The 11936-nt window shown below is 37.2% G+C and overlaps 1 protein-coding gene across 1 annotated transcript; it reads right to left on the bottom strand.

Moving 5' to 3' along the window:
- Nucleotides 1–2620: 2620 nt before the first annotated feature.
- On the bottom strand, nucleotides 2621–11217 carry LOC306844528 (protein transport protein Sec23A). The gene is made up of 19 exons (XM_079376741.1): nucleotides 11074–11217; nucleotides 9763–9994; nucleotides 9096–9153; nucleotides 8899–8985; nucleotides 8070–8306; nucleotides 7868–7950; nucleotides 7587–7731; nucleotides 6858–7016; nucleotides 6649–6764; nucleotides 6385–6508; nucleotides 6194–6274; nucleotides 5995–6084; nucleotides 5789–5895; nucleotides 5304–5457; nucleotides 5075–5152; nucleotides 4244–4405; nucleotides 4069–4155; nucleotides 3717–3938; nucleotides 2621–3600 (listed from the first exon to the last, which is right to left on the bottom strand). Exons 2-19 carry the CDS (start codon nucleotides 9981–9983, stop codon nucleotides 3511–3513), a joined length of 2301 nt encoding a protein of 766 aa, XP_079232867.1. The 5' UTR covers nucleotides 9984–9994; nucleotides 11074–11217; the 3' UTR covers nucleotides 2621–3510.
- Nucleotides 11218–11936: the final 719 nt, after the last annotated feature.

Here is an 11936-nt window from a genome sequence, read left to right as displayed (position 1 = left end):
AAATAGGTATTTTTAAAAATATAAGTACAATGTAAAAACATGTATGTACACAATAAGTGCATTGTATCAAATGATTAATTTCAATGTAAGTACACAGTAGTTAAGGCCACCTAATGTAAAGTGGGACCGTTTTTATATATTTACAGTAGGAAATTGACAAAATTTCTTCATGGAACATGATCTTTTCTTAATATCCTAATGATTTTTGGCATGAAAGAAAAATGGATAATTTTGACCCATACAGTGTATTTTTGGCTATTGCTACAAATATACCCCAGTGACATAAGACTGGTTTTGTGGTCCAGGGTCACATGTGTGTGAAGTAGTAATGGTACGTGTAGGTGCGGCCAAACATTTGACTGGTAGTGTAATTCACAGCTATGTTAAAACTACAAAACCATCCTGCCTATAAACCCGTTTTGGCTCTTTGTTATTAAGTGCCGATTAACATGATTCAAAAACAAAACCCCCAAAAAGTTAAATTAATATTTTTTTACATAAATTAAAAAATATATATCTTGAATGAAGCAATAAACACACCAACAAAAGTTCAGAGTTTATCATAAGTTGTATTTTCTAGTTTCTAGAAAAGAAACTGAATTTATTACAAAGCTTTTCACGTTACATGACATTAACTGATGGAGTTACTGGATTATTGTGATGTTTTTATCTGTTTGGACTCTCATTCTGACGGCACCCATTCACTGCAGAGCAAGTGATGAAATGCTGAATTTCTCCAAATCTGTTCTGATGAAGAAACACACTCATCTACATCTTTGATGTCTTTAGGGTGAGTAAACGTTTCAGCACATTTTCCTTTTTTGGGTGAACTATTCCTTTAACACAGATGCTGCGAACACAGTATTCTCCTTCAGATGTCTTGCTTATCTTAAAAGACAATCATCAAAATATTTAATATATGTTGCCAGTGAATTGCCTCATTTATACTGCACTTGAGTTCACATTCATTTTGCTTTTTAATTTAATAATAATAATAAAAAAGGGGGTTTTCTTCAGAAAAACAAACAAGCAAACTCATTTCTCTTCTTCTTCTGGTTTTTGACTCTCTGTTGAACTTCCATAAGTAGATTTGATGAAGTTTAAAAGCATGGTGGTATATGGCACAGACTCGTCCTTATAGATAATAGTGGTCCGAGTGTGTTTGGTTTCATATATCTTCACATTAGGTTTGTTTTCTTCGACGACCTTTTCAACTAAAAAACAAAAAAAAAAAACAGTGCATTATGTGCAACAAATTACATTCACAACATTGTGATTTTATTTAGTGTATAAATTCCCACAGTGATTTTTTAAGCTGCTATAATACATTTTAAGTCCAAATGTGTAGATTAATTGATATTCTCGATGCATATGAACCTGTAGTAATTCACCTTTGGCTTTGTCGTCTCCCAGCGTGTATTTGTAATATGCGTAACCAAGCATGGTCCAAACACCAACAGCATAGGCCAGCGACGCATTCCGGTTCCATTTTACAGGATCTATCTTCATATCTGCAATTTATTGTCAAAAATGCAGGATATTAAATTGAGCATACGCCAATATTCACAAGGACGCTGCAATAAAAACCACTCGTGTTGTCACTTCCTTCTTCTTCTTCTTCTTCTTCTTTTTAAACATTGGTTCATTCCCGCCACCTTCTGTTCCGGAGCGTGGATCACGTGCATGTCTCCCTTTCCCTCTTTATCTCACCTTACTTGCCACATTTGGTTTATTTTTATATTTTTCCCACATTATGCATTTCACGCCTGATTTGCTGTCACTTCCTTGTTAGAGAAGCGACCAATCAGAACGAGTTTCTTAAAAAAAGGACTTCTAGAAATAACTTTTTTTTATTGAATTCATTCAAATACTATTAGATTCAAGATTCAAGAGTTTTTATTTGTCACATACACAATTATACAGAGTATAACCAGCAGTGAAATGTAGGTTTTTTTTTTTTTTTTCAAGATTCAAGAGTTTTTATTTGTCACATAAAATATTAATTCAAGTAAAATACCCCTTTGTTTGTCAAAATTAAATTTCAAAATTAAGTGTCAAAATTATTTTCTTCAAAATATAGACACTGATTTAACTGTGTGTGATAGGTTTTGTTATTTTTCTCATTGTGAACATAACATAAGAACATATATAGGAAATGTATTTAGTTTGTAGGAAACATATTATATTCATAAATCCAAATTTTCTTCAACATCCCCAGAATTACATCATTTTCTTTAAAAATGTTAACACCACAAAAAGTGTCAAATTTGTGAAACTGTATAATATGCTAAATGTTATGTAATTTTTTATTTACTACCTCTGTACTACTTTGTTTTATAAATTTTTTTCTTTATTGTCTTCCTGTATTATTTCTGTATTTATAATGTCATCCATTGTTATATTTAATTGAAGTTAATTGTTTATACTTGCAATAATAAAAAAAAAATAATTCAAATAATACTAAAATGCAATTATTTAGATAAATAGCATTGTCCAGGCCTAGTAAATAAAAGCATGGTCACTTCGTATCTGTTACTTTTCTCAGCGCTGAGTTTTACTTATTAAATTTAATTAATTAAATTATTATAGACTAGATCTTGTTCAAAAAAGAAACAAAATTAGGTGTCCACATATTTATATTTTATAAAATATAAAAAAAATCATTGCACAAATAACAAATCATATTGTGAACTTTACAGTTACAAATAATAATGTGCGTAAGTACAAATTGTTGTCCACATTTCATCAGAGATAAAATCCTGATATAAATAGGTACAAATGCTCAGTCGTGTTGATTTGTAATGTTTTATTTTAGATCAAGACCAGAGTTTGCACATTCAAGGTGCTCAACTTTGGCTTTACCTTTGAAATGAAGTAAACCTACAAGATATTTTCACTATAAATATTATGCATAGCATTAGTTCATAATTGTAATCAAGATAAAACTGGAATGTGGGTCACAAGTCACGTTTAAATTCTTAAAATACAACATTCATTTAATTACAGGACTGGAGGAACAGGACTATACAGTAAAATACTGTTTCTCCCCGCAAGTGAGCAGATCACAGGTACAGTTTATGAGTGAGAAGTCTGTAGATCTGTGCAATACAAAAAAAATAACAGACAAGAGGATTCTTGCAAATAAGCATTAACAGGAATTTCAGTCTAAACGTGCTTGGGAAAGAGCGGCACAAACAACATGATGTAGAAAACATTCTCTCTTTGGGAAATCAGATGTTATGTTATTAAGTTTTAACATGTAACACTTTCTGTTAGACACAAACTCGACTAAATTAATTAAGCACACAAACGTGACATACAAATCATAATTACTTGCGTAGATGAGAATTAGAAAACATCTAACAACCGTTTCTCTGGAGAACCTCCTAAACAAACATAGAGATGCATTTTGTCAAGGTTGGATATGGAAGTTTTTCCAGAAGATTAGGTCAAAAGTTCTTTTCTTCAACACTCTAAATGTACATCCTTCACTGATCTTCTGCAGAAAGTTTATGCTGAACTTGAAACAGCCAGTTTCTTGAGATGGTCCATAAAAACTTGCAGACTGACGTCGTCTGTGAGGATTGGTGCTCCGGACTCCTACAAGGAGGAGATATAATATTAGAGATCAGACATTCCGGTCAACACTGAATTCATTTCAAGCACCTAAGAACACATAATGAACATAGCGCTCCGTCATAGCTTAAGGTGTGTACCTGGCCCCAGGCGTAGAGGTTGTTGTGGGTCTGGGAGGGGTTGACTTTGGAGAGGAGGAAGCGGGCCTGTGAACCTCCGTGCTCGGTGTCGATGTATCTGGGCATGGGGAAGCGTGACTGCAAGATCTCCTGAGCGTCGTCTAGAGGAGCCTGAAGGAGCTGCTTGAAGTTCTCATACTCTGCCATCTCCTGGTATCCAGCCTTTCTCCACTGAGCGATAGTCTGTGAAGACGAGAATAACACCATCACTGAACTGAACTCAGACAAACACCATTAAACATTTGAGGAACCTCCTGAAATTAACAGTTCTGATTCAAAATCTAGTGAGCTGCAACAAAGCATTTATTCGTACCTCTCCATGGTAAATCACCAACTGGAAGAAGGTGTCCATCAACAGAATGCGATCAGGAAGGATGCTGCTGCTGTCCAGAAGAACGGGCTACAAAACCAGACAAATACGAGATGAGTGCGAGCTGAATAACATAACATTCTGCACTATAATGTTGCATGGATGGGTTTCAAATCACCTCTGGAGGGCCGTAGAAAGAGTAAGAGTAGAGGATGGGCTGTATCATTATGAGCGACTGTGTCAGATCCTGACGTACAAAATGATGCCTGTAGTAGGACGACTCATCCGGACTGTTATTGAACACCTGCAGGAATGGGGATCTCCTCATGTGGAACATGAACTGTTAAGAAAATAGACAAGTTTTAATTTCAGAAATGTGATATTCTCATACAGGTTATCTGCAGAGGTTTTAATCATACAGTACAATCTCAAAATAAATCATGCATCATTTATGTATTTAAACAGGCACACATTCAATTGCAAAACAGTGTAGCGGCAAGTTTTAAATATTCAAGGCAAGATATATTCCATATATACTGACTTATGTACTAATATATCAATAAATGCCAATTAAATCTAAAATACTGGATTTTGCTGATGTGATAATAGCGTTAATAAACAGGCTACAAGAGTTTACTTTGAATTAAATGTCGGGTATTTAGGCATCATTTTTGCTACATTTGTGCATAATGTGGGACTTTTAATTATAAATACACCAGGACTCTTAATTTAATATGTCTATTGTTTTAGTACTTCTGGCAGGTCATTCAAAAAGATGATAAAACATACATAATATATATATAAATAATTGAATACAAACAATATAATAAAAATACAGATAAAATATGCACTTTTACATGTCATCTACAACATTTTATAACATAAACATTTATGGATATTGAAGACTATTTTGGACTTTAATACTGTATTGATCAAACTGAATTGAAGACTTTTTAAGGACTCTGTCCTATCACAAATATAAGAGTTTATCTGAAAGAGTGTGTTTTACCTGTGGGTACAGAGAGAGAGATTCAGACAGTTTGAAGGAGTTTGGATCTTCTTTATTAAACTGGCCAAACTTCTGACACTGAAACCAAACAACAAACACAAAAGTTGAGTGTGACGCAACTTCTACATTCATTATTATAATAATAATAATGGTTCAATGATTTGTCATATCGCCTCTTCTGAATGGAGGCATTGACCTACATTTCCTTCTAAATAGCTGTGATACTCACCAAGCGAATGAGCTGCCTGTCTAGCCAGCGGAGAACGTCAGGCCCCTCCTCTGACTCTGCCCTGAAAACGCCGAGCCGGGCCATGAGAACGGCAGAGGCCTCCTGATCAAATGACGACTCAATATGCTGGATCTGGGACTGTGCGTCAGCCCAACTAGGTGTGACAATAGAAAGAACCGGTTTGTCAAGAACAAATGACGCACAAATTGAACATTCAAGAATTTGACTACTGAAGAGCTATTCAGGGCTTAAACTACACATTTACGCAGCTAAATCTATTTTGAGCTACAGCAAACACAAATAGTACATGGAAACATGAGATATGTTGACTTTAGATAACTCAAAGGCCTTTTTGTACCACATCAAAGTTGATATTAACAAAGGAAAATCTTATGAATGAAAAGAACCAACCAAGACCTTGACTTTAATATGATATCAACTGATAACATAATTTCATGAGGTTGAAAGCTGAAGCTAAGACTCACTTCCTGGCAATGGTGGTGACACGGATCCGCCGCTGTGTGTTTGAATGCTGGTATTGCGTAACAAACTGGACAGCTCCTCTTCCACCCTGAGGAACTGGGGCGTTGTGCTACAAAAATATAACATACCGGTGTTATTGATACATCAATCTTAATATAAGCTCTCACACCCAACTGCATGTACAACTGATAATTATATAACAATATACCTGATTTACTACTTCAAAGTACAGGGCCAAGGTAGTGGCAGGCGTGAGACTACAAATCTTCCACTGACATGTTCCTCCGACACCCATTTCCTGTGAAAAAACGAGACATTCTCACATATGTGTACACATGTGTGAAGTCCTATTTGGAACCCATTGCAAAAGCTGGCATGAAATGGGAAGTTACACGCTTGGGACTTACATTGTCTGAAACACAGGGTCCTTTGGTGTTGAGAGACACACATGGCCCAATCGCACCAGATATCTTCAGCTCTCTTGAGGTCTGAGAAGAAAAAGGCAAAAAGGTTTAGATGGATGTGCTAACTTACACTACTGTTCAAAAGTTTGGGGTTGGCAAGATACTGCAAGGTATTTTAAATCCAACTATTTTACCTTCACTTCCAAAGTGCCACCAAAAGCCATGCGAAACTCTCCATTGTAGTCTTTGCTGAAGACTCTTTGGAAGGTCTGCTTGAAAAGAGATGTGTTGAAGGAATCGCCCATGACAATGTGGCCCCTAAAACAAAACAAGAAATATTTTTTTAAATATATCATATTACACTTGAATTACTTGGCCTCAAAGAAATATGTTGATATTGAAGACATTAAATAGCATGTAAGAAATATTAAGATTAATAATCTTTAATCAATTCTCACCCTGTGAGGTTAGACAGGCATTTCATCTCTAGAAGTCCCGTCTGATCCAGCGCACAGGCATAGATGTCGACGCTGTGTCCATTTACTGCTGCGCGGTTTGCCAGAGCCTCGTAATACTAAATACATATCAACAGAAATTCTTATTTAGCATTTCAGGAACAAAACAGAATGGAAAATCATCAGATCCTTTAACTAAAATCTGTAATCACCTTAGTGGCCTTCTTCAGATGGCGAGCGTTGTCTTTCTGGATGTCGTGCCAGGAGCGGATGGGGATCTTCAGTTCATCTCCCACCACCATGCCGGGCCCCTGTGTTGGGGGGCCACCGGTGAACAGCATCACACGGGCCCCTGTGTTAGGGAAAGTGCCCTACAAATAGAATGACAGAGAGAGACAATGAATAAAATGCTAAAAACTATATTCAGTTAATTGTCAAAGTGTATATTTGAGTATTTTTCCACATATTACAAACTTTAATGGTGTCTTTTAAAGAGAATAATGCAGGATAAAGTTAAATCAGCCATGCTAGACTTATTATCAAACAAACTCAAGAGTGCAGTAGGTAGTCTGTTTCCTATCTTGGGAGTTATGTAAGAATAATGACCGGTTCGAGTACTAGGTACAACTGTTCTGATATGACATGACAGCTGAAGTGAACTTTGAACCTCACAGCCAGCATTACTGACACGTAGCCAATTTGAACTCACAGCCAGACCAGAGTTATAATGAAAGGAGAAAAATCTGTGCAGGAATTCTCAGGGTACTGAACATTGGTTCAGTGAAGATATGCAAAATCAAGTGTGCATTTAATGAGTTTTAGTCATACATCCAGCTTTTTTAATTCTCCCCTATCTCTCTTTTAAAGATCTCAGATTTAAATACTATACAGATTTATGCCATAAAAGATGAGCTTTTAAATGATTAACATCCTGGCTTTACCTCGAGTAGTCCAATAGCAATAGAAAGGGCGATGCCCGTGGAACGGAGAGGTCTCTTCCCCTGAGGAACAGGCCAGGGGTCTCTCTGCAACTCCCCCAGAATGTCGGTCAGGTTCATGTCTACTGCTTGCACAGGCTGCAGAAATCTAAAACAGGTGCAAAGAAAATAGAAAATGAGCGCAACTTCCTTCGTGTAAACCATGTTCTTGAGACTCTTATGTAAAAGCTTCTGTTCACTTCTAATGTGCATGCTAAGGAGAGTGACGGATGAACGTCTCATACCTGCAGGAAGCAGCACCATCATGAGGGGCCAGTGGTTTGCCTTGCTGTCCAGAAGTGGCTGGCTTCATCAGTCCCAGCATCTCCTGCAAACAGAAGACACACTTGATAAATAACTGAAAACTCTGCTTTATATGGTCACTTATTGGCGATTTGATAGATTTAGGAATGGTAAATCAAAACGCAATAAAGAAAGATCACTGACCTCTATCTGTTTGGGCGTGAGCTCTTTTGTGCCGCGGAAGACGTAGCTCTTGGAGATACCGTCACAGCTGAGCTCATGGACCTGAATCATGCGGCCAAAGGTGATGAGACCCACCAGGGCATTAGGTGGCAAAAGACTCAGAGACATCTGAAGGGATTCTTTCAGGGCCTGGAGGTCTTCCTCCTCCAGACATGTGTCCACCACATACAGGAAGATGAGAGGGGTTGGAGGTCCACGCTGAAAATAAATAAATCAGGTTACATAATGGTAATTGATAAATACTTTAATTTAATTAATTTATTTTGATACATTTTAAATGGTAATATATACATTACTGGAGTTCGATTTTTTTAAAGAAAAATTTAAAAAAGTGTCAGTAAAGACATTCATAATGTTACAGAAGATTTTGTGTTTCAAATACATTCTGTTCTTTGAACATTTTATTCATCAAAGCATAAGTGTAAGAGATTCATCTTAGTATTCATCTAAGAAATTCACCTTTAATATACGTATATATAAAAAAATTCCACAATATTACTATTTGTATTGCTAATCAAATAAATGTAGCCTTGGTGGGCAAATAATTCTTTTGAATGGAAGTGTATACACACTTTTAAATGGAAGGACAACTATTTAAACTATTTATTTGAACTATTTCAAAATCCTGTCACTTGTCAAAACACAATGAACACTAGCTTCATTACAGAATGACAACGTGGCTTGTGACAAGCAGCTATCTGTGAGCTAAAGGAGTTGTAGTTAGTCTATGTTTGTACAGTAAAGTATGCCTATGTACGGTACAGAGTACACAGAGTAAATGTAAGTTTACCTGCACTATGTAATCAATGGTGGAGAACTGAGGCATTAGTTCTGCGGGCTGATTCACTTCTGAAATGCCTGCGTATGATGGCGGAAACTGTGAAGAAATAGATTAATATTTACTCACAGTGACAGGTGTGACTGACATTACTGAAGCACATGGAGCAAATCCAAGACTGAAAATGAGTTTCAGTAATATATACTCACAGAGTTCCTCTGGAAGCAGAAGTTGCAGGCCCATATCTTAGCTTTGAAGTCCACTTGACTACAAAAGGAAATCAAGCGTTAAAGGTGCTAAACTTGTCTATGACTTGTTTAAGTCTTTCTAATGCAAGTCATTAGCACAGGAAAGGAAACAATTGTCTTCCTTTAGTCAAAGTGATTAAAAGAAACAATTAGCATTTAACTAACCTGATCAAATTAACATACCAATGATAATGTTAAACGCTCTATAGACTCTTTTAACATGTTAAAAGCTCTGAAATAATGTAATTAGCAAGTCTGTGGAAAACTAGAGGAAAAGACCAAACCTCCACTTGAGCAAACACGATTTAGCTAACCCTAAAATAAAAGGTCAACATCCAATCCAGGCAAAATCAGCTTCATCTAAAACCCTCTAAACCCCCTTTATTGTGTATATAAAATGACAGCAACAGCAATACGATTAAGGACACCAATGTTTAATTTAATAAACTGGAACGAACTGTTTATAAGTGTAAGCTGATATTCAAAACCCATTCCAATTCCAGTCCAGCAACTAATCAATGATTCAGATATGCAAATCAAATGTCATCATGATATTTATCTATACGGACCACACGCTGTACAAACAAACAGAACTCAATACTGCTTGGAAAAGTGATTCAGTCCTTACCAGAGTGGGTTGAGTGCGGCTTTGCAGTTGGCCCGACTGCACAGTACAGGCTCGTACTGGACCGGAGGCAGGTCCGGTCTCTCTTTGAGAGGAGTGTAGAGGCAAGAAACAGGAACCACTAGCCGTGTGGCCTCCAGGCGGCTGGAAGGCCAGAGGTTCCAACTGCAGCGTACTCCATCACGATCTTCGTTCTGTTGGATGAACTCTTGGTAGGTCGCCATGACAGTGTGAACTGTGAACGACCAAAAACGCTGAAATGAGTAAACAGTGAGCTGCGAAGTCTTTTTAACCCTAAACCACACCTAATGGGCTGTGTCTCCAAAACTGGACAAGTAGGATAGCAGAGCCTAAAATTAACAGCAAATACTTGAGTGACAAGGACAATTTCGCCCATGTCAGCAATGTGAGAGGAAATTGCATTCTTTTGTGTTTGTTCATAACAGAAGGAATTTTCACGCAACTTGACACGAGTGCTTACCCTTGTCAAGCCCAAAACGGCATTAAGAACGTGTTGTTCTGAGATATGCGTAGATGTGTTGAGGAGCAAAACCAGATGCTATTTTTAAGCAGAACGTACTATTGCTGGGACACACCTGTCCTAGAATACCTACTCAACTCCTGTCACAGATTTGCTGATTAAACCACAAAGCACTTCAAAGTATTAGAGGAGAATTTGGCCTCTGATAACCCTAAATCAGAGGGATCCCTGGACATGCCTGCCCTAAACACCAAATCAAGGTGCAATACCTGTATTGACTGATTGGTTACACAATGATAGAGTTTCCCGACAGACATGAACTCACTGTTTCAAAAGGCACTAGATAGGCTGCACATGTCAAAAAACCACAAATAAGAAAAATCTGATACTGAATGAGTCCAACAAATTATTAAGATATGGTCAGCAGTCACACTAACTTACTAACTTAGTAACTAACAACTGACTAAAGGTTCTTTAATGTATCACACCGGTGTTATTAATATATTGCATGTTTTAGTCAAAGTAAGAACATCGTCATGACGTCACGCGTATATCTACAGCTCGCGCTAATTCCATCGCACTCTCAATATAAGTTACCACAGGAAAAGAAAGCAGAGGAAAAGCAAGAAATAAGCCATATATGCTATTTAAAAATATAGAATATCTCGAACATTAATGTCAAAACATACTACTAAATAAATACACCCGTAACGTTACACACACAGTAACATGATCGACTTCCGCTGAGCTAATCCGGGGTCTGCGGGTTTAAATCTAACACGCCAACGAACCCCGATTTCATTAACGTTGCTAGAACACAACGATAGACGTACCTTTTTAATCGACGAGGCTTTAATTAATAAGATATGATAACGGCGATCACACGACCATTGAAAGTGAAAATGACTTCGTCGAGCCGGTTCCTGGAGCTCCGAAGAGTGACGTGTTACTACACACTCCGTACGCCACGATTGGCTGCTTCCGCTTGACGTCAAAGGACAGTTCCGCCGCAGTGTCGAACTTCTGTGCGTAAGTGCGCTGCGCGGTTTCTATAGCAACGTTTGATGCAAATGAGTTCTGCGTAAACACCGGTGACCTCAAATTTCTCCCATACTTTTAAAACCTGGCTGAACAATATTTTGACGGCTTGTGAGTCGTAACAATGGATACGTAATAGGAATTATATACGTATTATATCATATTATAATCAAATTAATATACATGTAAAGTAGGCTTTGCATATTTTGACCAAGCAATGTTTTGATCGTGAGTCGTAACACACACACACACACGCACGCACACACACGCACGCACGCACGCACACACACACACATGTCTGGTACTCTCATAGGCGTAATGCTTTTTCTACTTACCCTTACAGGAAACTTTCTGCATTTTTAGATGTTCAAAAAACTTAATTCTGTGTGATTTATTAGCTTGTTTACCCATGGGGACCTCAATTTAGGTCCCCACCGTGACACGAGTTCCCATGAGTCTGTGTGTATTCAGGTTTAAGTCCCCACCAGGATAGAAAAACAGGTACACAAACACACACACTCAATATATTTGATCTGAGATAACGTATTATAATATATTATTAAACTATTACTGAATTCTGTTTATGATTACTGATGAAATTTATATAAACCTGAATATTATGAAAAAGAATGGATGAATGAATAAAGTCACAATACAA

Source organism: Barbus barbus (assembly GCF_936440315.1).
Source record: "Barbus barbus genome assembly, chromosome: 25".
Taxonomy (NCBI): domain Eukaryota; kingdom Metazoa; phylum Chordata; class Actinopteri; order Cypriniformes; family Cyprinidae; genus Barbus; species Barbus barbus.
This window is presented reverse-complemented; position numbering and strand designations above follow the sequence as displayed.

Excerpts from the sequence above, each read along its gene's own strand:
- LOC306844528 (XM_079376741.1), bottom strand. The coding sequence starts at position 9,983 with ATGGCGACCTACCAAGAGTTCATCCAACAGAACGAAGATCGTGATGGA. Across the intron at positions 5,153-5,303 it reads ACAGGCAGCTCATTCGCTTG|TGTCAGAAGTTTGGCCAGTT; the intron begins GTGAGTATCACA and ends GTTTGGTTTCAG. Across the intron at positions 3,939-4,068 it reads TGGTGATTTACCATGGAGAG|ACTATCGCTCAGTGGAGAAA; the intron begins GTACGAATAAAT and ends TCGTCTTCACAG.